We start from the raw sequence: 27,167 nt of genomic DNA, 5'->3' as shown, positions 1-27,167 counted from the left end.
TGTCAAAAAAGTTGCGTGTGGGGCTGTGCGTGTGTGTGTCGTGTGCGCAGCATGCTCGTGCGTTATTTGGAGATTACCCCACAATGGCAGCAACAGCAGTCTTATTGTTGGCGTCCAGTTCAGCTGCCACAGAGAGGTGGGTGGGTGGGGTCGGGGAGCGGTGTTGAATGTGTTTGGGGTGGGAGGTGTTGCACAGGGGCAGGGGCGGTGTGGGACAGGGTTTAGGGCAGGGACGGTGTTGGATGGTATGGGGGCAGGAGGTGTTGCATGGGGGTGGGGGGGGGGTGTGTAGGACAGGGTTGGGGCGGGGGCGGTGTTGGACGGAGTTGGGGTGGGGGGGCAGTGCTGTTGCACGGGGGCAGGGGCGGTGTGGGGACGGTGCTGGGGGAAGGGAGGCGGTGGCAGGGAGTGGTGTTGGATGGGTTTGGAGGTGGGGGGGGGGGGGGGGGGGGGGAGGGGGAGAAGAAAAAAAAAGAAGGTTGTGGGGGGGCTAGGGCCTCACACACAGTGTGCTGCTGCAGTCTCCTGAATGGGGAGCATACTTTAAAAACTCAGAGTCCCAGAGGAAAGGCATTTAATCAATCAAATCAATTAACTGAATAATCGATTATCCCAACGAAATAGTGCCCACCCATCACAGTGCCTCCCCTCTACTCCTAGTATTGAAAGATGAAAAAATAAACCTGGTCATACCCACCCTTTTAAGGCTGGAAAGTACTTTCTTCCTCTTGACAGGCAAATGACTCCCCTTAATATTCCATGTGCACCACTGAAACACATCCTTAGCCATAACCTTCCACAGCACCATTTAGACTTCAGAGAGGATGAACCCAAACAATAAATTGCAGAGCTTTAATTGCAAAAGAATCCACAAAACCCAAAAATTACACAGACTAAAATAACTACAGTTAACAAATCTACAAGCACTTACAAAAACTATGTACAGCAAAAACAGAACAAACAAAAACACCAAAGGCACTCATTGGAGGAATTTACCCCCCACCCCCGTTCAAAGAGGATTCCTAAACATCCTACAACCTAACTAAAACATCCCAACCGCCCTCAACTCCGACAGCTAGGATCATGCCACATACACTGACCACTTGGTAGAGAAAACAAAACACCCAAGAGCCTAGTTAGTACCAAAGACAAGTAAACTAAAAATAAACACATTACTTATCCCTTCACTTAGAAATTGAAGACAAATAGTTTCCCCATCCTGGACATCATTTCATGCAACTTATTACTAGAAAGGAGACTCCACCAAGTGCTTTTTGAAGGAAAGCAAACCTGAACAGCTTTGTCCTCTACCCATACTTGACCGTTCAACTTAAGTCGACGTGTCCACAAAGTTCTTTGCTTTCTCTGGAGAGTCGAACACATGTATGGTCCCATTATGATTGATTTGAAGCACCGCTGGGTATCTTAAAGAATACTGGATCCCAAACTCTCTCAATCTCCTCTTGACAACATCGTAGGACTTCCCTTTCCTGGACCATTGCTGCCGAGGAGGCTTGAAAAAACATGACCCTGGAGCCACCACAAACCAACGCCCTTGGGTTCCTCCCCTGGGCTCTATAGGCTTTCACAACCCTCTGCTTATCTTTAGAAGATCGAACCTTACCAGACAGGGCACGGGCATTGATCTACACCTGGTTTTCGTGCTGCAATCCAGTGGACTCTTTCAATTGTTATTCTCCTTTCTCAACCTCCAAATCAAGGCAATCTGGGAACCACTTCTCAAAGAGCTCCACCGGCCGCTCACCTTCCGTCCTCTCCGGTATGCCAACAACTTGCAGTTTCTTTCTTCTGCCCCTGTTTGAGATAGTCTACCATATCCAATAAACCACAGACCGGTGTTTCCAGGGCTTCAATCCAGTTCTTGGAGGAGTCAGTCAGTTTCTGCCTCTACCCTTGCAAGCTGGTGCTAGAGCTCATTGGTCCTCCCCCCCCCCCCCCCTCCAAGTCTTGCAGCATAGCAGATACAGGAGCCAATTTCTCTTCAAATGTTTCTCCTGGATCTGCCTCCCCAGATCCTCTCAAGATTTGGCCAGCTCCTCAACCAGGGTCTGGTGAGTAAGCAAGCCCGCTGCTTCAGAGGCCTAAGCTGTGGCCCCAGCCGAGCTTCCTCTTTTCTCTGGCATTCTCCAGCTGCAAGGACAAAGGTAAGTAGATGTTTCCAGGTTTCTATCTCCTTTACTGTGTTTTTACTCAGAGTAAAGCGCTTGGGATGGGTTCTGGCTCTGTCGGGTCGGTGTTGCAGTGCAAACACAATCTTAACAGGAACAGGATGCTGCCATCTTGGATCCCTGCAAGTTTTTTTTTAAGAAAAGAAAACAGAGGGTGGCAAGTGCCTAGAACATGCTACCAGAGGTGGTGAAGGCAGATACAATAGCAACGTTTGAGGCATCTTGACAAATATGAATAGGCCAGGAATATAGGGATACAAATAGTAGGGATAAAAAAGGGCCTTTTTCAATATTGGCAGCTGTGAGTTTTGATTAGATCTCACTAAAAGTTACAGAATACTTGAGAGGCCTGGATACAGTGGACATGGAGAAGATGTTTCCATCAGTAGGTGGGTCTGTGCCCCAAGGGCACAGCCATACAGTGAAGGGATGACCTTTAGAATGGAGATGAGGAGGAATCTCTTTAGCCAGAGGCTGGTTACTCCATGGAACTCATTAACACTTGGAGGCCAAGTCATTGAGTTATGTCCTCATTGCCTAGCATTCAAGCTCAAGTTCATCAATTTTCACAATTGTGTCCCATAGAAGAAGCTGTAAGAACTGGAGACTAATTCTGGATTCTTTTCAGTATACAAAAGGAAGATATGCTTGTAATCTTTACTCAGAATTTACGTGCAGACATTACAATCTGAAGGCTCAAGAACAATATAACATTCAACATAATTTAGAAACAAAATTTCTAACAGTAAAAGGCAAATAAAATGTTGAGTGCCAAATCATTTTAATCAATTAGTGACTGAAAACAGAAAATCCCCAAGTCATGACAAACAAAAAGAGCAAACTTCTTCCAGCTTGTTATGAGATTCAATTTCAAAGCATAATTTGGAGGGTTTAAATTGAAAATTAAATTTTGAATCTTCATGTTTGACTATGTGGAGTAAGTGCACACAACTTTGCATAACTTGCTAAAACTTTACCAAGTTAGGAACTTAATCTAGTTAAAACAATAATAATTGAATAAATTAAAAATTAATTAACGAATCAAATAAGACTAAATCAGAAATGACAGGAGAGTTGGTGTGATGTTACTCCAGTACGTGGGAGTTTAGGAAGGACATGGTTATCCTGAACAACTATATCTACACAATTACTTGCAGTTTGGGAAACTGAATCAGTTGTGACAGTGGTGATGATGAAGAGGCAAGAAGAGAGGACAGCATCTTGGCTGGTGTCCCTTATTGGTACAAAGCATCCCCCAGTTGAGGTGACCATCCCCCACCCCCACCTTTCTGCTTTTCTTCATGTCTGCCTTTAAAAACGGCTAGCCCACTCCCCAGCTGAATTACCCTGGCAGCCATATAATGGTCTGAACACTATATTGTTCAGGTCAAAAGGCTTGTTAATAAGCCTGATTGAACTATAATTATATAAACATGGCAGCTGGCAAACTATTTCAGACACCCACCTAGTACAGTATAGTGGTTAGTTAGGGTGGATGGTGAGCTCGACATGTAGCCCATTTTATACATCTGCCGAAAATGCACATGAGAGTCAGTAAAATCTAGCTTACGGTTACAAATATAATCAAGCTTGGGAAATAAGTATTACAGGACTAGCGCATTCTGAAAAGACAGATGAAATGGAAAAGGAGGAGAGTGCCCTAATTGCAAAAAAACGACATAAGGGGAATAGTCAACCAGGTACTTGGCTTAGAGGAGATGCTGGAAATCAGTGTTAAAGAAATCTTATTACACTTCCAACAAGGAATTACACAAAATATTAACATGCAAGACAAAGGGTTGGAGTTGGAGGTAATATATTAGCATGAATAGGAGATTAGTCAACATCCAGGAAACATAATAAATGAGGGATTGTATTGACATATTGTGGTCGTGCGCCACAAGGATCAGCAGCACTAGGATTCAGCTATTTACAAGCTGATATCTACCATGTCCTTGACTTGTTCTATCCTCAATTCATTTGTCAAAGGATTTCCTATAATCAATTCTCTTTTTAAGTACTACTAGTACTGACTCTTCTTACTTTATGCCAGTATTTCTTAAGAGTCCAGAGTATGCTGCTGGAAAAGCACAGTAGATCTGGTAGCATCCGAGGAGCAGCAGCAGAATAGACTTTTCGGGCATAAGCCCTTCATCAAGCCCTGATCTGCTGTGTTTTCCCAGCAACACTCTCGACTCTGATCTCCAGCATCTGCAGTCCTCACTTTCTACTCAATGCAAGAGGTAACTATCTTAGTATGCACTCATATCAATTTTCTCACGAGTCTCAATGCCATATGTTCTGATCCAGATGACAAATCAACTATGCAGTATCTCAAGAGATCTTTTGAAAATTCATTATTCTTGGTTACCTTTAGTGACTTATTTGTAGTAGTTACAGCACGGTTAACATAACCTTTTGAAATCTGGTGACAAAATATTTTATGCTTTCATTTGTATTACATTCAACAAAGGATCCCATCATCTTTCCTATCACCACTAACAAGCTAATTGACCTAATTCTTTGGACTTGTTCTATCTCCATAGATAATTACGTTAATTGCCCCAACTCCCTTTCTTATTGAATGTTATACATTAGAAAAAAAAACTTAATACCTTATTTCTTCCCTCACTCAATAAGCAGATGCAATTCAATCTGGACCAAAGTTTTATCATATTAACAGTATATTGGCAACTAACATGATACCAGGAGTCCTATAATTTGCAACTTCTTTTTTTTAGATTAGATTACTTACAGTGTGGAAACAGGCCCTTCGGCCCAACAAGTCCACACCGACCTGCCGAAGCGCAACCCACCCATACACCTAGATTTAGCCCTTACCTAACACTACAGGCAATTTAGCATGGCCAATTCACCTGACCTGCACATCTTTGGACTGTGGGAGGAAACCGGAGCACCCGGAGGAAACCCACGCAGACACGGGGGGAATGTGCAAACTCCACACAGTCGCCTGAGGCGGGAATTGAACCCAGATCTCTGGCGCTGTGAGGCAGCAGTGCTAACCACTGGGCCACCGTGCCGCCCACTTTCCTGAACATCCAGACAATACCAATCTCCAAACATACTGAAACTTGCCAAAAAAAATGACTTATTCAATGCAAGAGTCAGAGGTTCACGAAAATCTTCCATCATTGTTGCCAAAAAAGAAAATTCGGTTCAGAGCTTAAAACCAGTGTAAATTAGATAAAATAGTGGGTGACTACATTTGAGGCAGGAAAACACATTTTAGGTTGCAATCCTGAAACACATGCATGAACGTTCGACACATTTTCCTTGTTCCATAATTCTTTCAATTAGATTCGTTGGGAAAAGACAGTTGATTAAACTGGCAATGTTAAAACAATTCACTGGCAGTATTAGACAACAGAATAAGCAATTGATATGCAAACAAGAAACAAGTTAAAATTATTATACACTTCCTAACAAATTAACTGGAGCACAAAATTCTGTGCATCTTGGGAGTATATTCAGCCATGCATCAAATATTGTTGTAAACAGCATTAATGTAATTACTAAAACAATATTATGAACAGTAGTAATGCCTTTATTTTGGGGCAGGGGAGTGAAGATAAGTCAACATTCTGATTGCCACACGTCACAGTAAGATGGACTTCTCATTGTTTTGTCATAATCATTCAATCTCAACAAAAGAACCAACTGACCTTCTGGCAATCATTGCCTATTTCCCCCAGTTTGCTGCTAGGGAGTGCAGTTGTCACCAGTCAATTACAGATATTTAACTTTGTTACCATTAATATAGCAGATGTTTTACTAAATTCAATATCTTACAGTACAACTAAAACAAAAGATTAAATCACCCAGCAAAATGAAAGGGCTGAAGTTTTTTTTCCATTTGAATTTTGTTACTGAAAAACTTTAGATGTTGGTATCAGATGATCAAAGCAACTGAATTAAATGGATTACTTCCTGAAATAAAAAAAGCAAAAATTTTAAAAGCACGAGTTCATGTGCAGAGTTTATGGGCCACACTTTCCCTTACTTTGGCCCAATTGTCATTTTTAGCAAGTTTCAACAAGCATTTCTTTTATGGGTCACAGCAACTTCTCATGCAAATCTTCTGCTGTTCACCATATTAATTAATCCAAGGTCCATAAATCCCTTATCCTTATGGCATTGCTCAACCCAGCCAGGACCTCATGGCGTTCACACAATGGATGCCACATTTAAACACCAGCTGGGCACCACTTTAAATTGTGCATGGTAAGAGGCTGCCAATGTTTACAATTTGACCAGTATTCCACAGCTGTTGGCAATCCTGTTTGAGCCATGGAGGAGATCCTGGTGGATACTGCACGGGAAAAAGGGCAGTCTTCTTTCATCCAGAAGGCAACAACGCCAAACGCTACCAACATGGAACCAATAGCCACATGAATCAGAGCACTATCCTCAGTGTGAAGAAACGGTCAGCCATGCTTTAAGATCAATAGCCTTCTGTAAGGCGTAGGTGCCATCATATTCTCTCCATACCTCCCTCAAATCCTGCCACTTCACACACTTCCCACCAAGACAAATGGCTGATCATTCTCACAAATGCATGCAACATCTTTTCATGACTCTTTACATCATCTGCCTAAACTACTTCGTCATCCTGCCTATTATGCTTCCTACTCACATCATCCGTCCCCCTCTTGCACCACCACGAACAGCTCTTCTATCCAAAATAAAACATTGCCCAGTAGGGCTGATGGGGGCAGAGACGGAGGTCAGGGCTGGCAGACTTTTATGCCTTCACCCCAAGGAGGAAAAGCAAAATCCTTAAACTTGCGAAACAGGATCGAACATGCTCATACAGATTGGAGACCTCCAATTCAAGGCAACCAAGCAAGCTTCACTGTGCAGTGATGCCCTTCCATTTACCGTGGTGAACATATACAAAACATGCTCAAGTTACCAGCCCCAGTTTTGTAACAAATTCCCTCTGCTCTCTTTTGCAGGCACCAGCAGTATCCATACAAGCATCTGACACAAAAGACACTGATCCCTCAGCCAATCAGCTCCTCCTCTACCTCAGAGGAAGTCACAACACTGAGCATAGATAAGCAAGGCCTTTCTCCTTCACCGTCCAGCAGCTCAGACTTTCACCTCAGTGGATTCTGTTTCGAGATTAGACTAGGAAGCACAATCACTGACATATCTCTGCAGCTGGTCAAAGAAGAAACTCGCCAGCTTGCTGGCAAGCAGAGGACTGCTGGAGACCAGGCACCTGATGACGTCACCCTTAATAACTTTGCCCAAATGCAATATCACAGAATTGGCAGACCTGGATCCAAGGTTGGAAGAGTTCACCAATTTTACCATCAATATGGTGGTGCCTGACTGTCTCGACAGTCACAAATGCACACAGGCCACCATGGTTTTAGCCACTGGAGTCCAACATTAGCAGTAAGGCCACCGATCAAAAAGAGACCTCAAATTCATTCCAGGTGTCTCTTTCTCTCAAGAAGGCAGAATGTTCTTGGCAGGCAACTAGGTGCAGGGAGTGAATATCTCACGTGAAAAGTCTGATGACTAATTCAACCCTTTTACTTAATGATAAATATCTTCATTTTCTTCCTCAGCCACTGGTCTATCAAAATTTCTATCCCCAAGATCACTATCCATTGCCCCATTGAAGCCAGTGGTGGTCACATGAAAAATCCCCTTCCACAGTAAGTCATACCTTTCTATATTAAGTTTAATCCCACCCTGTTATTTTGAATCATGCTAACTCCACACCACACCTCCCCCAACCCCACCCCTCCATGGTCATTATTCCAGCCTCATGGCTCCAATTCCCACATTCCCCAACACAGAATGGATAAGCTTCCTTTTGATATTTACTGCCCAAACCCAAGAGTTGACCACGGCCACGGACTACAGATTGACTTGTGAGGACAATCCCAGCAGAGCATAGCCCAGCCCCTGCTCCAGACCAACGTGCCTGCAATTCCCAGATGGATCAGGTTTAACCTGCCAGACAGATTGCAGCCAAATTCCTTGACAGGAAGGAAAGGAATTTTTGAACCTAATCACAAAGGACCTTACTGACCCTCACCAACCCCTGGACTGGGACAAGAAAATGCCTTTGATTGGAGGGGCTAGACTTCTTTATAGATCACAGTTGTCCTCCACTTGATTAAGGACTACTCCCCCTAACTGTTCTGACATGACAATTTGATATATACATGTTTTGCCATGGAAACGGTTGGTACATGTTATAGGTATGACATTGACATAGCACAGTGCTGTATAGTAACATGTCCCTTGCCTTGACTGTTCAGTGCTGGCAAACAGAAGCAGCTGCCTGGCCCTAAGCAGCAAGCCAGAGATGCTGAGGCTGTCCAAGTGCAAAGCAAATGAGCGCCAAGAAAACAAACAAAGACCTGAGATGCATCCTGTGCTGATGCATGAATGGGTGACCACTTCTGGAGATTGAGCAGCTTGGTGGGAGCATTTCAAAAGTAAGGTGCTGGTATGGTCCAAAATGAAGTACTGAAGGATATGAGCTAGTCGGAGATGGGCCATGACGTAGTGGGAATGGTGCTGTGCCGATGCGGAATTCCATTGGCAAAAAAGAGTAAAGACAATGGCAGTCTATGGAGCATGCCATGAGATGTTGGCGAAGGAGGGTGTACATAGAGGGATGAAGAAGCAACTGACAAAATGCAAGTCATAGAGTCAGCTAATTCTGACTGAAGTTGGGAATTGAGATTGCTTGAGAGAATTTCACACTGTATATAAAATGAGGTTAACAAATAATGAAATGCAAACATATGGAAATACACTCTTGCTAGTGACATTCTCATTTAGCCATTGAGATGTTCACTTGATGATAAAATCTGATTTTATCATTCTCACTGCATTGTCCCAAATTTGGTGGTGCCCACACTACTGTATGGAATGGAAAACTCCAAATTGCCTTTCAGTGCATTTATGTTTAGGCTACAGTTAACATGGAAGTTATTTGTCACTCTTCAAGCATTAAGGATTCCACCACAGTGTGGGACTGAAGTTTGATGTGAAAAGTGACAGATCTTGTCCCCAGATAGTCTTTTGTGAACAAGTGAGGATTTAAAAGCTTAAAATGTTATACATAAATTTATTTTCTGGTACAAGCTCACAAAATGATCACGGTTGTTGAATTAAAATTCAACAACGCCAAGACAGAATTACAAACTCAAGCTTTGGTCCGAAATACTTTATCAAGTAATCACTTAACCAAACAAACATACATAATAAACAAATTATAGGTAGAAACTTTTCTGCATTTTGAGACAATAATTCCCACACTTGAGGCCCACTTATCTTCCCTCTACACAATTCTTTAAAACAGAATCCTTACAGCCATTTCACAGGTCCATGTCCTTATCAATTAGAGCAATGTAGATTTCTGGAAAGTAACTGATGTGGAACAGGCTTATTCACGTTTTCATTTTACACCACTCTATTCTTTTTGTAAAAATGTCCATTCATGGAATGTGGAGGTCACCAGCTATACCAACATTCATTGCTGATCCCTAATTACCCAGAGGGCAGATAAGGGTCAACTACATTGCTCTGGAGTCACATGTAAACCACAACAGGTTATGATAGCAGATTTCCCAAAGGATGCAAGTGAACCAGAAGGATATTTTAAGTCAATTGACAACACTTGGTTGCACTAGGCCCTCATTTAAATGAATTAAAATTTTACCACCTACTATTACGACATTCGAACCATGTCCCCAGAGCATGAGCTGGGGCTCTGGATTACTGGTCCAGTGATATTACCACTATGCCACCCACCACCTTGTCATTCACAACCCTGCATCGAAAATTAAATTTCTCCTTTCTCCAAACATAATCAGAAACATCCCTTCCTGCAATGAGACAAATTCGCTCATGTTGAAATATTAAATGTTCATCTGAAGTCACATTTTTAATGAAAATTTTAAATTTAAATTTGTATGAAATAAAGAACCTTATCCATTCTGACCATGCTCATCTCTTTCTTACCATTCCTCTTCCATCGATGTCCTCGAATTGATAAACTGGTGACTGCATTCCTTGATATTCTGGATGACGTTGGCGTTATCTCTACCTCAATCGATCGTGGAGCATCTTTTGATGATTTCAGGGCACCAAAAGGTAACATATTTTTGATTGCATTGCCAACCTACATGAAAAGGTATCAAAAATTGAAAAGTGAATTGTTAAGTTCAAGATTTAACCATTAAAAAAAAAGTAGCAAGGCAAAATGCAGATACTTTTTTCCCATTTTCATACCAAACAAAAATGAGTCAGACTGTTGCAGTATCATTTATTTCAATGTGATGGCACAATTGGGATAACGTAGAAAAGACAAGTGTCTGAAGCTTACCAAACAATAATATCAAGTTTGGGTATAGCAATAAAAGGATTTTCTGTTGATTCAAAAGTTGAGACTTGTGAACTGGAGTTTAAAAATTAAATTAACAAAGGTAGCTTTGAGGACAAGTTTATACAGTGTGTGTGACAGATTCTTTGCATAAAATATGCAGCAAACAATTGATCAGGCTATTTTAGATCTGGCATTGTCTAATGAGACAGGATAAATGACTTTGTAGTCAAGGGTTCTCTAAGCAAGAGTAATAATAATATTACTTTCACATTTAGTTTGAATGGGAAAAACCTAGGGTCTGAAACTTGTCTTAACCTTCAAAATATGATTAAAGTTTAAGACAGTTAACTTGTATGCTGTGGTCTGGGGAGAAAAGGCAAGGTGGTAAGAAAGTAGTTGAAATTCAATAACTGAATAATCTTTAAGAATTATAAAATTGTACAAGATAGATTCTACAAGAATGATGCACCATCTGTGGCTAATTAAGTTAAAGGGGGTCATCAATTTGAGAGAAAAACCATATAATGCTACAAAGATAAGTGGTAGGTTAGAATTGGGAAAAATCAGCTAAGGGTAACCATAAGTAATTAAAGAAGAAGACAGATTGCATAAACTACTGACATAAAAACAGGCTGAAAGAACTTCAACAATATATTTTTAAAAGGAAGAGAGCAGTTGAAGTTAAAGTTAGCCCCTCAGGTGCAAGACCAGGGAATTAGTAAAGGGACACAAAAATACAATAGACATTTTGAACAGCATTTTGTATGTAACTTCATGATAGAAGACAAAAGCATCCCAACAAAAATTGGGAAACAAAAATGGGTCAGGAGTAGGCAAGGAATATAACTACCGTGACCGCTGGAGAAAAGTATCAGAACGAGACTAATAGCTGCCATGTCCTCATTGACTCAAATGGACTGAACCAGAGAGGATCTTCAAAAGTTGCAGATATGCTTGGCATTTTGCTTGCAATATTAAATTCTCTCGATTCTGGAAACCCCCGGATTAGAAAACTGCAAACGTAATGTTCTTTTTAAAATTGGGAGGGGGCAACAAATTTGGAAACTAGAGACCACTTAGCCAACAACCTCACGTGGGGACAAAAACCTAAAATCTATAATTGAGGAAGCAACAGAGCATTTAGAAACCTGTAACACAAAGCAAACAGCAGAGTCGATAGATGCTTTCAATGAAAATATAATTTGAGAATATTAGAAGCAGGAAGGATAAAGGAGATATGCAGTGTATTTAGAATTCCAAAAAAGCATCTGATCAGGTGCCACATAAAGGGTTGCTACATTAAAAAGAAAGAGTCTACACTGGCAGTAACATAGCACATTTCAGCACAGTACAGGCCCTTCGGCCCTCAATGTTGCACTGACCTATGAATCCAACCTGAAGCCCATCTAACCTACACTATTCAAATATATCAGCATAATATCAGGTAATACATGAAACAAACTGACTAATTCATCTAAAATGAGTCTGGACAAATAGATATTTTCAAGTTCACAAACTGCAAATAGATTGTGGCAGTTATCAGTGCTAGGGCAAAGTGACCAAGCATATCATAACCAAATTTTATAATACACAAAAAAATTAGAATGCAAATTGAGGAGGACACCACGAAGGAATGGGTTTTCAATATTCACTCCAGAGATCAGCCCACAGCCTCCAGGATATATTTTGTGAATTCAAAGATCCTGCAACAAGGGAAGGAAGCAACAAACAACCCTCTGGATTGAATTAAATCTTCCACTTCTGAGGGTTTTGTAAAGGGACTGTTCCAGAACCAAAAAAAACTTCCAATACGTTTGAATTAAGCAAATAATCTGGTGCATGTTCAGCATTACCATATGGTAAAAAAGAAAGCTCATTTCTATCTGTGAAAGATACAGCATCAACTATATCTGGGGCCAAGCTTTGAACGATCTTCATCTTACTTTCATAAGCTGTCTGGTCTCCTCAGAAAAGCAATGACAACTCCAATAATGGTTGCCACTTGCTACTCGGATCAGACAGGCAGCTTTTCTCCTGTAAAAATCAGTCTGATTACATTTAAAAATAGCATCACAAAAGCATTCAAATGTGAGTTCAGGGTTTGGAATTCAGAGTCCGGCCCATCAGTCTGGAAAGTGATGTGCGAAAATCAATGGGTTTAAAAAAAGAGAGACTGTGCATAATGTAGGAAAATGGCCAATTGCTTTCCTTCTCTTCCTTTCAAAAGCAAAGTATTATTCCAGTAGACAGACTACAGAATGCTGAAGTCAAAAGGATTTCAGTATCTTCATACATGATACAATGTTAGCACTGCAGATACAGAAAAAAGTAGTAAAGCAAAATGGAATATTATCCTTAATCACAATTGGGAGAGAGTAAAAATGGCAGGTCTTGCTAAAACTATTCAGCATGCTGATGAAACTACATCGAGAGTATTCCACATGTTTTTGATACCTTTCTTCAATGGTGAATATTTTGGCATTGGAAGTAGTTTGGAGAGAAGGGTGACTAGGTGGATTCCTAGGATGAAAGGGCTTGTCTTACGAGGAAAGATTAAGCAGGTTGGAGCTATGAGCATTAGAGTTTAAAAGAATCAATTAATGAATGGCAATCTTATTGAAACAAGGTTCTGATGGAGCATGACATACTGACATGATGCTTCCTTTACAGGCAGAATGTAGAACTGGGTAGTGTTTTAAAAGTTGGCTCCCCATTTATGGGTATAACAGGATTTTAATTTTCCTGAGGATTGTGAACCTAAGTAATTCTCCATCCCAGAGGTAGAGGCACTGAATATATTCAATGCCCCAAATTGTTGTATTTTTGAAAGTGAGGAACAGACAAGAAAGATTCAACGATGATCATAGTGAATGACAACATGCTCAACAAACCTTTGGGCTTACTCCTAATGGAGTTCCTTGCACTGTGTTGAATAGTAATTTGCTATTCTGTGTTATATTACCAGTGATTAATTTTAAAGGCAAACATCTTAGAACTTACTTTTGGTGATATTTTAATTGAACGTAATTTTTGTTTGGTCAAATTCAATATTCAGGTATGTAAAATTATCCATTTACACTAATGCTGTCCAAACGATACAATTCTACTCTATTAAGCTGAACATTTTATCATTCCTGCAATGAATGTATCTAATAAAGTCATCGTCTTCTGCATTTCTAGAAAACCAAAACAGGGGATCTTAAGTGTTAATGTAATCCTTATGAAAATGGGCATTCTCAAATAATTGAAGCTCTTAATGCATCTTTCAAAAGAAATTTACAGTTATGTTTAGTAAAAGTACTCTTCAAGTGTAGCTTTATAGACAGGTATACGTTTTTATTCATCCAAGTTTGAGTCAATTAAGCTAAAAAGTGTCCAAAATAAGTTTTCCTACTGGTTTGTTTTATGACACGGAGACACGCAATGAACTAAACCAGCCTTTTTACCTGTTTTCACAAAACAGTAAAATTAGAACCCAAGACCCCAAATAGTTTCTTAAACGGTTCCTAAACACACTGTGTGACTAATTAATTCTAGACACTGGTTTTGTCTCTTTGACTTAATATACAATAGCTTTCAGGAAAATTAACAAGGTGAACTTATTAACATCTATGCTTTAAAAACAATATTTGTTTTCAGCACTCAAAAGACAAACAGTTAATAGGGATAAAAAGAGAGAAAAACAAAAACACAAAACTGGACATAACTCAAATAGTTTTCAAAATGCATTGCTTCACAGGCACAGATGCTGACTCTTTGGTTGTTTTTCCTGGAGATACAGATCAGGGTCACATTTTCAGTTCACTGAAGGACAAGTAGCAATGCTTCTACCTCAGATTTTTAACTCTTTGGGTTTCCGAAAGGCGGTGAGGAGGTTAGGCAGGGAGCTTTCAAGTCTTCATGCTGTGTCATCAGCACCCAAACTCTTCACCCCAGAAAACAGTTTGAAAAAAACATTTCAACTCTGGCCCTGCCCGGAGACCGGCTGCCATATTTGTCTTAAATGCACTCAATGACTTGGCTTCCATAGCCCTCTGCGGCAATGAGTCCCACAGATTCACCACCCTCCAGCTGAAGAAATTCCTCCTTATCATAGTATAAAAGGTCAGTCCTTCACTCACTCTCAAATTGACAAAATGTTACAAATCCTTGGCCAATTCATGATGAAGGTTTGGGTTTGGCCCACAATTCTTCAGTTTCAATAACTGATCTTTCAGCTTAAAAAGGAATTATTTTCCTACAATGAATTGATCATAGAAATGCTTTGAGACATATAAAATCTAAGATGCTATGAAGCGTAAATATAATAATAATTTACTTGTGCAACTATACAGCATTGTTTCAAGCCAGATTTGGAAGATGCTGGACACCAAGTTTACTGAGATATGACCAAGATATTAATACACTTAGATGGTTAGTTCAGTTCACAGAAGCTGCTCTAATCAGTTGTGTACGAAAAATATTTGGTCAAACAGTTAAAATTGTGCACACATCTAGTTTCTCTTTTTTTGCTTCATATTTTCAAAGAGTCATAATTAGTCAAAGTCAGGTCAAATATCAAGGCAAAGAGGGCAACCAGAAATGCACAGTTTTCAAAACAGCAGATGACAACTTAAGTCAAACAAACACTATAAAAAAAGTGTTGTGAAATTCTTTGACCTGTGAAAAAAAAACTGGTGCTTAATTGCACCTTAACTGTTTTAACTTGTACATGACTCCACTCTAATAGCAACCTGGACAAAATACCAGCTGATTGGATTAAAACCAGTTATCTCAATTTGCTTCAAAGAGAGTGGCGCACTATGACCATCTTAGGGAAACTAGAAATTGACAATACTTAAGTGATACCTATAGTGACAGTTTTGATTTTGTGAACTGTGGGCTTTTGGATTCCTAAGAGAATCTTGCTTTCCAAGACAGTTTAATAACCCATTGCAAATTAAGAAAGTAACAGTGAGCTTGGCAAGCAAGTTACCTAAAGAAAATTGAAACCTCAACATTGCAATTCACCATCATTGTACAATAAAAATGTCATCTTGATATAAACCTAGAGATTCAGTCTGCAAGATAAATTATAATCAAATATCTGTAAGCCTTTGTCTAAATTAAAACAACAGTAAGAAAAGGGATTTCCTAGCTTTATCACATTGAAAAATTTAGTCAATTTGGTTTTGCTTAAAAATGGGGCCTCAAATCTAATGAGCATTTGACCGGAAAGATCTCAAAAGTTCTGGTTTGATTTTATTTGGCAGTCCACTCAAAATAATGAAATAGAAATGCTCTTACCCACGTTCTGATATTAATTCAAGCTAATTAATCATTCTACTTCAACACATCTCTTCAGACTTTCAAAGCACTTCACATTTAAAACAATTATTTTAAATACCATTGCGTCAGTGAAGAATACATGAAAAACTCATAGTACAAGATTAATGATCATTTAGTTTAAATTATTGCATGGTGAATGTGGAAGGATAAATGGCTGGGCACTAAACTGACTTCAGAATATTTATGACCCATTTCTTGAAAGGGAGGAAAGGCCAAAGCATATTCATTCTTTAAAGAACAAGATTTTACAGTCTAGATGCCTCACCTCCCTTTTCAATCTTATAATCAAAGAAACTCATTGGCAAAAATCTTCACATAGAAAAATGGAAATAAGGATTTATAATTCTTCAGAGTATTCATCAAGTCCAAAAGCTAGTGACAAATTCCTGTCTTTCAAAAAATAAAACCCTTCCTATAACAGTTACATCATACCACTCTAAGTTGAAGGGTCAGATGACTACTCACTAGTAAGGGTTCTGCAAACATCTCCAACTGTGCTCGATACAATAGATCATCCAGTGCTTTGCAAGCCAAGTCCCATTCTCCATTATACCTGGAGAAAAAGTTAAAAATGCATGCATGTCAAAGCAGCCGTTATGCTTAGCTATACAGTAGTATAATAATTTGTACATTTAGAAAAGAGATAGATTGCACTGAAAATTATTCAATTGGAAAGCACTTTCATTAGACCTTCATACTTAAATTCTGAATGAAAGCTCTGTCTGTTTGCAGTGAAGAATAAACTAGTAATGGTGTGCAAAGTTGTCCATCTCTGGAACAGAGTATGTGGTTGGTTCTGTTGGTGTTTTACATGCTTCTCCACTATGTAGTCAACTGTTCAGCAGTGACAGCTTTTCATATATTGACTGAAACAGCCAATGGAGCAACTCAAAATATCATTCCTGATGAAGGGCTCCTGCCCGAAACGTCAATTCCCCTGCTCCTCGGATGCTGCATGACATGCTGTGCTTTTCCAGCACCACAAACTCTTGGCACAAAATATTAAATGCATATTTATACTTACATAGCATAATAAATAGCTGTTAACATGTGCACCATAAATTCAGCAGAGACAGGTATCCTGCTATCAACATCAGTGTATTCCTTCTGCAATCTCCTGGGAAATCCACTAATGCATATCCTGAAAGTCAAATTGCACATAGAATTAAAAACATTTAAAATCTCCTATCCTCCTCCTCCTCCCTCTACATCTCAACTGAAATGCTAGTTAAATGATCAAAATTAAACGTAACAAAGTATTAATAGTCACTGGGACATGTGTGTTCAGAGTATTTAAAAATGCAATCTGTGCAGCTTGGAAGTTGTGGATAAAGCAGTAATGACAATGATACAAAAATAAACCCCACATAATTCACTGTACTATCAGTTTGAGTAAGAAAAAAAACCTTGGCTGTCTCAAATTCTTGGTGACAATTTTAGTCTCAAAATGTGCAATTTCAATTCAGTAATGTGTTGAAAATTTATAATTTGTCTGACTATTGCATCTATACTAATTAGGTGGATCAATCATTGTCACTGTAGTCATGTATTAGTGAAGTCATCAACTCTAGTTCAGTGTAACTAACCATCATATTATGACACCATGCAACTCAACAGGATTAAAACGTATAACTAAATGAAAGCTCTGAAGTCAGAAGCTGCATATGGTAATTAACTACTTTTCAGCACATTCAACAGAATGCGTCACATAACCTCAACAACCCTGAAGAGCTATTTATCACAGCCTTCATCCAGATACAAACCAACCTAATGCTGGGTCTTAAGCTCAAGATATTATTTCACTAGGCATGATATAAGGTAAAAAGGTAAAGGGCTTTTGCCCGAAACGTCGATTTCGCTGCTCGTTGGATGCTGCCTGAACTGCTGTGCTCTTCCAGCACCACTAATCCAGTATATGATTTATATAAGTCCTAGTAAGCAGAGGTTAATGGGAAATTCTCAGTGGTTATTGTATTCTGGAGAGGTTGATGAGCTACCTTCTTAAACCCCCTGCAGGCTTTGGGGTGCAGAGATATTCATGACACCGTTCAAGGACAGAGTTCCAAGAAACAATGAAGGAAAGGCAGGATGCTGTGCAATATGGGAGAACCTGTAGGTGGTATTCTCATGTGCTTGCTGATTACTGTCGTGTACCCTTTAGAGGGCACACACATTACTGCCACCGTGCTCTGATGGTGAAGGAAGTCATTGTTGAAGGTGGGGTTGAGTGCCAACCAAGTAGACTGCTTTGTCCTGGATAGTGTCAAACTTGTGGAGTTAGTGCTACTGGAGCTGCACCCATCAAGGCAAGTGGAGAATTAAATAAAAGATTCATGAACACAGGTGTTGCTGGCTAGGCCAGTATTTATTGCCCATTCTAAAGAGTTCATAGTCAACTAGATTCCTGTTGGCCTGAAGTCTCATGTAGACCAGATCAGGCCAGGGATGGCAGATTCTGTCATATTAGGCATTACTGAACCAGACAATGTTTTCTGACAATTGAAGCTGTTACACACTTGCCATCAGACTAGCCTTTCTTCCCAGCCTCTTTGTTGCATTCAAATTTCACTAACTGCCAGAAGAGTAGTTGAACCCATGTCCGCAGAACGATAGCCTAGGATTCTGGATTCCGAGATCAGTGACATTACCACTATGTCACGACCTGCCCTAATATTCCATCACATTCCTAACCTGTGCCTTGTATATAGTTGCCAGGCTTTGGAGGGGAATCACTCATTACAGGATTCCTTTTTTCTGACCTCTTCTTGCAGCCAGTATTTTTATGAACACTCCAGTTCAGTTTCTGGTCAATGATAATCGCAGGATGTTATGGGGGGGTGGGGCGGGGGGGGGTTGCGCAGTGAATTCAGGTGAAGCTAACAACAGTAAACATCAAGGGAAGAGAATTAGATTCTTTGGCTGGAGACAAGCATTTTCTGGTAATTGTGAAGCACAAACATCACTTGGCACTTCAGTCCAAGCTTAGAGCATATAGACACAAGTGCGTCTTCAGTATTGAAGGAGTCACAGATGGTGCCGAAAATGTTTTCTGATCATTCTACATCAAAAGTATTGATGTTCAATGAAGGAAAAAATCACTGACAAAGCAGCCAAAAATCACTACATCTAGAACAAAACAGGAACTCTAACAGTGATGTCCAGGACTGGAGGTGATATGACCACTGAATACCCTCCTTTTGTACTAGATACAACTCTAAACAGCAGAGAGATTTCACCACCACCCAATTCCACTAATCCCAGTTCTGCTAGGAATCCTCAATGTCATACTTGATCAAATGGTGCCTTGATGTCAGGGACATGGACTCACTTATCTCAAGAGCGCAGCTTGCTTATCCATGCTTGGATCAAGGGTCCAATGATGTCAGCAGCCAGATGGCCATGACAGAACCCAAACTGAATGTTAGTGAACAGTTATTCCTTTGTCAGTGCTCCCTGAAAGCATTGCTGGCAACCACTTTGCTAATGAACAAGAATATATAGAATAGATTCCAGATGCAGTCAAACCTGTGCCTTGCACAGTTGTAGTAAGATTTCTGCCTGCATTAAGGTCAATATTCACTTGACCTTCTGAATTACTGCAAGCTAATGTTACTTGGCTCATGTAAAAGTACACTCAAATCCCCTTCTCCTGCAGTCTCTCCTTTTTCAAAGAAGTTTTCTATTCTTCCTGTAGCAGATTACCTCAGTTCTCCACATATACTCAATTTGACAAATCCTTGCTCATACTCAAACCAACCATATCATTACAGTTGATCCAAGCCAACTGCGACAATATGCATCTTTAAGATGCATTTGCTCTGTCCTATTCTTTTTGAAGAGGGGAGTTTTCAACCAGTTGCTGAGGTGTCTGTTCCTTGGAAAGCAGAATACAGAGGAACCTCGATTATCTGAATATCAATTATCCGAATATCAGATTATCCAAAAGGAGATCTCGAGGTCCCAATAAAAACGTTACAAAGACGTGTTTCCAACACTGATCACGTCTTTTGTTTACAGTGATGAAACGTGAACTCGGCTTACTGTAATGCTGCCAAGAACAGTCTTGGACTGGGAGTCCAGGCACCGTCTCCAAATGACTGACCTCCTGCCCACTGTCTCCCCACACACGTACCCTGGAGTCCTACACAGGGGTGTACCCTAAACTCCCCTTCCCCAGATACTCTCTCCAACATTGTCCTGTACACAGCAAAGGTGGAACCTGTCAAAGGGTTGCAGTAAAAAAGGTGCGTGTGTGGCTGTGTGCGCACGCACCATTTGGGGACTCACCCCTCATCACCCCTCAAAAGGCAGCAGCAGTTTTGTTGTTAGTGTCCAGTGTGGCTGCCCCAGGGACGGGGACAATGCTGGATGGGGTTGGGTGTGCACAGGATGGGAGCGGGGCAAGGGGCCATTTGGATGGGGTTGAGCGGGGACAGTGTTGGGGGGGGGGGGGGGGGGGGTTCGGGCAGGGGGAGCAGTGTTGGACGGGGTTGGGGAGCGGCGGCTTGCTTGCGGTGTGCTGTGCTGTCACCTTGTCTCCTGAACAGGGAGCAGACTTAACAGAAAACTGAGCGCCAGAGGAAAGGCATTGAAATCAATTAACCCAATAATCAATTATCTGAACAAAAAAGTGCCCGCCCATCCCATTCGGATAATCGAGGTTTCACTGTAAATAGATTTTTTTTTAAATTAGGAAACATGAGTGGCTGAAGCCAGGCTCACACAGATCCAGTGTTAGTTTTTGCTTTCAGTTCTTGGAGTGAGTTTCTGGAGTTGAAAGTGTGAGATACAGCTCTCTCTCCCCCTCCAGCTAAAAGTTAGAGTTCTTCTCTGCTGCTCAAGTGAGAAGATAGCACATGAGATTGAAATGATTTTGCTAATTTGCCACGTCAAGGGTGTGTTTAAGAGATGCTGCTTAAATCAGGACAGTTTAGGTCTAGAAATTAATTAACATATTATTTTGTGAAGTATTTCAATGGAGTTAAGGTTATGCCTTTTGTGCATTGTAAGAATAAAGCCTAATAATGTGACCAATCAAATTTCGGAACACAGCACCTACACTTGCTTTTAATTAGGTAAAATTTTGGGAATAGGCTGTCTTCTCGAAACATTGAGGGTATTTGCTCTGATCCAAAAATGCATTTGTTAATTCTTAAGAAAACCTTACTTAAAATATAGTATTCCTCATCATGCTTTGATGAGTTATGAATCATCTGAATCTCACCTGGAGCATGTATGGCAAAGAGAACGCAGTGACTGAGAAGGCATGTAGATTATTGATGCATTGTAACAGAGAAATAGGAATGTCAATACTTCAAACCTGTTTAATAAGGAAAATTAATTTAATCTTTTAAAAAGGGCATCAGAAAGCATATATGCTAAGTACGAATTTTATAATTTTCTCTACTCAAATTTTTCCCCAAAACAATAGAACAATTTACTTTGTGTTATACAATTACTCAAATATTTCACAATTCTTCCCCCCACAATCTTCAAACAGCATTTCAGTACTTCATGAAGATAAGGGTAAAAACAAGGTCAGATTTGTAACCATACTAGCGATTAATTTAACTAACATTCATTTAATTAATTCAAATTTCAAGCTTAAACTATTTGTCTATCATTTACAGGATAAATAGACAGTGATAGAACAGACTAAAGTCCTACACCTTAGCTGTGACATTGATGCTGAATCAATATTCAAAATGTTAACTGGATTATAAATGAGATCATTTGGTACACCCATCAACAATTTAGCTAGCTGTAACCATGACTATTTCAATTATTTGAGACGATGGTTCATTGTCGAGCTAATAAATGAAGTTACCAGTTGATTTAATTTGCTGCCCAATGACTTCATAAACACAGATTCTCAGCTAGGTGTTTGTTTTGAGGAGAAATATGCCATTTGACTACAACATGAATTATAATTAGTGGGCACCCTTTGAGATTGGATCTATGAGAAACCATTATGTAGTCTGCAATAAGACTACCTATTTACTACCTAGTATTCTTTTAACTATGTGAAATTTCAAAGTATGAAAGTATAGTTCAATTTTCATAACTGAATTTTAAAAGCACATACATTGATTATTAGTTTATAACCATATTACATAAATTCAAACATCTACAGAACAGTTAATATCTGACCTGTTTTGAGCTGTAAATGTTTCCCTTTGACAATAAGGTCCACTATGTACAACTTTCGTCAAGCCATGTCGAGATAAAGCGCCTTCTGTAAGTGCCATAGAACCAAAACTAGAAGGCTAAAGCACCATTTGAAAAATGTTAATTTAAAAAGTATAACAACAAAAATATGGACATGAAAATATATTTTGAATAACATTTTGTACAAAAAAAAATGAACAGGGCATCATAGCATATTGTTACAAAACTAGTATTGAAAGAAATGGTAAGAAAATCATTTGAGCCCACTCAATAAAGCTGTGAATCACAATGTTTCAGGAAGGCAAACAAACCAGTTGTATTATTCTGGGACTTCATGTTAGAATAAACTTTCACCAATGGTATCTTGAAGCTTTTTGCAAAAAATCAGAATTATAAACCATTATGTCCCTGCATTGAGATGAAATTTTTAGAATGCTCAAACTATTTAATTTAATCTCTTTCTATTTTCCAGATGAAGTGAGCAGTTTCATAATCATTCATTTTCTGTAATTTCTTCACCTCAATCCAGCATATTGATTATAATTCTTATTTTTGAAACAAGTTGTGAGACAGCAGTTAAAGGTAACATTTGGAGTAGTTTGGGCTTGTAGCAGTTGGAGTTTCAGAGAAGAAGGGGAGAACTTATTGAAACATACAATGATTACTGGGACAGGGGCTTGACAGGGTAGATGCAGAGTGTGTTTCCTCTTGGGGAATGACCTTGGATCAGATGTCAAAATCTCAAAAGTAAAGGATCACTCATTTTAGGAAAAAATGAGGAGAAATTCTTCTCGCTCAGACAGTAGCAAATTTGTGGAACTATTTACTAGAGGGTTGTCAAGGTGACATGATTAAAGTATACTGTATTCAAGGCTGAGATGGACAGTTCTTTTTGAATCAGCAAGGGTTATGGGGATAGGGCACAAGAGTGGAGTTGAAAATTATTAGATCAGCCACTGATCAGCAGAGCAGACTCAATGGGCTCAAGAGCCTACTTCTCTTCCTATAAATGCGTAGTCTTAAGATGTTATATTAACATGAGGATTGAAGAACACTGTCAAGAACATTTTTACAGCTTTAATATGAAAAATAGTTTGTGGGCCATAAAGAACGGTTTGGCTTAAGTGGTAAATGGACTCAGCTAACATTGAATGTTCAAATTTTATAGATTTTGTGGTCATGTTTGCAATAGAATGGACAGGCCCAAGGAAAACACAATATTGATATCAAGCCTCATCTGCAAACATCAAAGAATACTTTGGGTGCCATTATCCCCAGTCACTTCACTCCAACTCCATTGCAACATATATGTTTATCATATCATTCTTATATTTATCACCAGAATTTGGTGGTTAGCATTCAGGATGAGTAAGTTAAGTGATGTTTGTCCCTTTGGGCAGAAGAGGGAAATAAATTATAACACTCCAAGTTGACACTTTGCTGATTAACTTTTATGCTCTTTGCCAGTAGGTTTGAAGGCAAATTTATGTAAAATAGGGGAGCCATTTGAAAAGTTCATAATAAGTGGCCGGTAGCTTAACAGCACTTATTTATGCAGCACAAGCATATTTGTACTGCAAAATAGTACATTATAGTTTACATTTAGCTCTGCTTTACAAATTAATTTATTTAAAATAAACAGCTGAGTTTAGATGCCAAAAACATTTCCAATTTTAAAATTAAAATCGCTTTCACCGTGCTGTTTCAGTAATGTGTCCAATATCTTAAAGAGGTAGTAAAATGCATGCAATTTACCAAAATGTATAAAGAATACATTAAAATAGATATCCTACCTCATGATACACAGAAGGTTTTGAAAGAGATGGGATTGTAAAAGTCTGCACTTTGCTACACCCGTCCTTATCTGCAATTTCCTGGAAAACAAATCTCAGCTTCAATCCTGATTTAGGCAACAATTTGGTTTGGTAAACAAGACAGTAAACAAACTATTCATTTCAGGATTATAAACAGGAGCTCTCAAACTCAGATTCTGATAAAAGGTCATCAAATTGAAATGTCAATGCTGTTCATCTTCTCACACATGCAGCTACACCTGCTGAGAATTTCATAGGATTAAAGCATAGTTAAAGCACAGAAGGTGGCCACTTAGTCCTGACAGCCCGTGCCAGCTTTACACAGGAACAACTCAAATTTATTCCATTCCTCTGGGCACATTTTCCCCCCCATTTCTATCACTTTGTTTAATTTAAGATTGCTATCACATTTTGCCTATTACGTATTTTCTGCAATGAATGTAATTCATTTCAACAATGTAGAACGCAGTAATTCTTGAAACTCATGGCAATCAACTGTTTTCACGATGCTATGAACAACTTGTCCATTCATTTGAGTAAGTACCATGAATTTATTTTATTTATGCCAATAATGGCATTAATAATGCTATAAACATCATTAAACCTGCACAACAGAAACTGCAATTTTATTCCAAGAACAGTAAACAACAAATTTTGCTAACAAAGCCATTAAATGCAGGCTTATTTCGCCAGATCAGTGGAGAAAACAATGAGCCATCACTAACTATTGAAATACTGTATACAAGTTCACAAATGAAGTTATTTAATTGTTTAAACCAAAGTTGATTTTATAAATACTGATAGAGCTGAATGTGTACACCCATGATTTTCTGTCAATTAACTGTTGCCCACAATTCTCTCCTCGAAAGGATCAACGATTTTGATTCAGTAATGTCCTTGAGTGAAGGTCAACTTTTAGTTAAAGCCACATTCAAGTTAAGATAGTCACTTGGATGATTTGTTGCTGCCTTCCTCAAAAAAAACAAACAAAAGTGGTAGGCTTCCTTGAAATGGCAATTAACTTGTGCCTAAATATCATTTACTTCTAAGTCTGGATTGCAGCAAATTTAGATAGAGAACATTCAGCTTTAAGAAATTCAGAAACCAAACTACTTTGTTTTAAAAAAGTGCCACATTGAACAGAATACGAATGACTGTCTAAAGATATCTAAGCAAGGCATAGACATTAAAATAAATTGCATTGCCAATTATGTATTACGGCAAAATATTTATTACAACATACCAAATTGTAGATGCCCAAGAGGAGTGCCTCAATGCAGCCACTACTGTGCATATCTCTTGTTATCACTGAAAGGTAACTCCATACAAGTTCAGGAAGATACTGTAATGTGAATCTTTTCAGTTCAACCTCAGCACTGCGATAAAATTCAAACAATTGGTGGCAAACTGGCTCCAGCAACTAAAGTCAAAATAAGTTAAAATAAGAAATGAGAGTTTCTAGAAAATGTCAAACTTGAGGACATAAATCATGAAGTCAATGGAGCACAATAATTTTAAAAACCCAACTATGATAGCCCCCTATACATCTCAGAATCCTTGCATCCTTCAACTTTGGTAAACAGTTAAAGTTTGATCCTGAAAGTTCCATTATTGAAAAGCAATTGGTGTATTCTCGGAGGAAGGGTTACTTACAAACTTAGCACATTGACATGTTCTACTTTGGTCATTTTTCTCACAAGAACAGAGCAGAGCATTCTCACATTTAGAAGTTCCATTGCTTTAGAAACATAACAAGGCTAACCAGACCAAACATACAGTAAACTTACTTAGATGCCAAAAGCAACATATTGGACTAATGTTTCTTCACAATATTTATCCCTTTAAAAGGAAGCACCCAAGTGCCTTAAGTGGATAAAGCCACACCCACAATCCATATCATTTTTTTTTAAGAGGGAGGTTATCTTTGCCACCCGCATCCTATTTCATTTCACCTTGATGGTTTAGGTGCTGTATACTTACGTGGGACTTGGTATCTCAGAAGAAAACACCTGATGCCATCAGCCCCAGAAATGTGTTATGTTGTTCCATTTTCTTTATATTCTTTCATGACAAGCACATCTTTAGCAGGTCTAATATTTGCTACCACCTTGAGGGCAACTGGGAATGGGCAAGTCTCTTCTTAAATACAACAGTCCATCTTGTGTAGGTACACAGCTTATTAGGATTGGAGATCTTAGGCTTAGAAGGTAATGTCATAGTAGTTTTGGCAAGTTGCTGCAATACATTTAGTCCATGGTATAGAATGCTACCTCTATGCGACACTTGCTAGGTTGGGATGCCAATCAGACTGGAGTAGTGTTAAACTTTGAACACATACTCATCCAGGCAAGGACCACATGCCTTGTAGATGGAAAAACAGGTGTTAAGGAATTAGGGGAGTCAGCCACTACCAAGTTCACAGCCTGTGACTGGTGTTTTTAAGCACATTATTATATCACTTATCTAGCAGCGCTTCTGGTCAATTAAGTCGGGTGGCACAGGCAACATGGTGGCACAGTGGTTAGCACTGCTGCCTCACAGCGCCAGAGACCCAGGTTCAATTCCTGCCTCTGTGCAAACTCCACACAGACAGTTGCCTTTCTCCCAGTGTCTGCGTGGGTTTCCTCTGGGTGCTCCGGTTTCCTCCCACAGTCAAAAAATGCGTAGCTTAGGTGAATTGGCCATGCTAAATTGCCCGTAGTGTTAGGTGAAGGGGTAAAAGTTAAGCGAATGGGTCTGGGTGGGTTGCTCTTTGGAGGGTTGGTGTGGAATGGTTGGGTCGAAGGGCCTGTTTCCACACTAAGTAATCTATTCTAAAGAACGTAATCTATTCTAAAGTCCCAGAATATCAGTGAGTAGAAGTTCTGCAATGGTAATGCCTAAGCAGACGAAAGAGAGACGGTCACTGCCTGTTACTTGTGACTTTTCAGTCCAAGCCTCATTTTCCAGGGCTAACTGCATGTTGAGAGAGACTGCTCCAGTGATTGGGTAGTGAAAACTAGCACTGAACATGGTGCAATAATCAATCAACATTTCCATTTCTGACGTTGTCATGGTCAATCTTACACACGCCAGACAGAGTCAAATGATGCCTGGAAAGAACCAAAATAGCTGAAGACCAGTATTTATGATATGGAGGACCTTAGCAGGCAGCAAAAACAGATCACCAATGTATGGTGCTGGAAAAGAACAGCAGGTCAGGCAGCATTCGAGGAGAAGAAAAAAAATTGAAGTTTTGGGCAATAGCCCTTCATCAAGAAATGAGTTTGGGAGCCTCGTGGGTGCAAA

General features: G+C 39.5%; 1 protein-coding gene across 3 annotated transcripts in view; it reads right to left on the bottom strand.

Moving 5' to 3' along the window:
• Nucleotides 1-27,167, bottom strand: part of hycc1 (hyccin PI4KA lipid kinase complex subunit 1) — a 71,647-nt gene that overhangs the window by 7,294 nt on the left and 37,186 nt on the right. For 2 of the 3 annotated variants that reach the window (XM_072575312.1, XM_072575313.1), the window contains exons 5-11: nt 25,123-25,299; nt 23,859-23,939; nt 22,048-22,163; nt 21,122-21,217; nt 16,922-17,038; nt 16,363-16,450; nt 10,206-10,365 (exon numbers count right to left, since the gene is read on the bottom strand). In XM_072575312.1, the coding sequence (XP_072431413.1) occupies nt 10,206-10,365; nt 16,363-16,450; nt 16,922-17,038; nt 21,122-21,217; nt 22,048-22,163; nt 23,859-23,939; nt 25,123-25,299 (835 nt within the window). The remainder of the gene's footprint in view (nt 1-10,205; nt 10,366-16,362; nt 16,451-16,921; nt 17,039-21,121; nt 21,218-22,047; nt 22,164-23,858; nt 23,940-25,122; nt 25,300-27,167) is intronic. The other variant, XM_072575314.1, reaches the window with a different exon arrangement.

Source organism: Chiloscyllium punctatum, chromosome 8 (genome assembly GCF_047496795.1).
Source record: "Chiloscyllium punctatum isolate Juve2018m chromosome 8, sChiPun1.3, whole genome shotgun sequence".
In the NCBI taxonomy this organism is placed as follows: Eukaryota; Metazoa; Chordata; class Chondrichthyes; order Orectolobiformes; family Hemiscylliidae; genus Chiloscyllium; species Chiloscyllium punctatum.
This window is presented reverse-complemented; position numbering and strand designations above follow the sequence as displayed.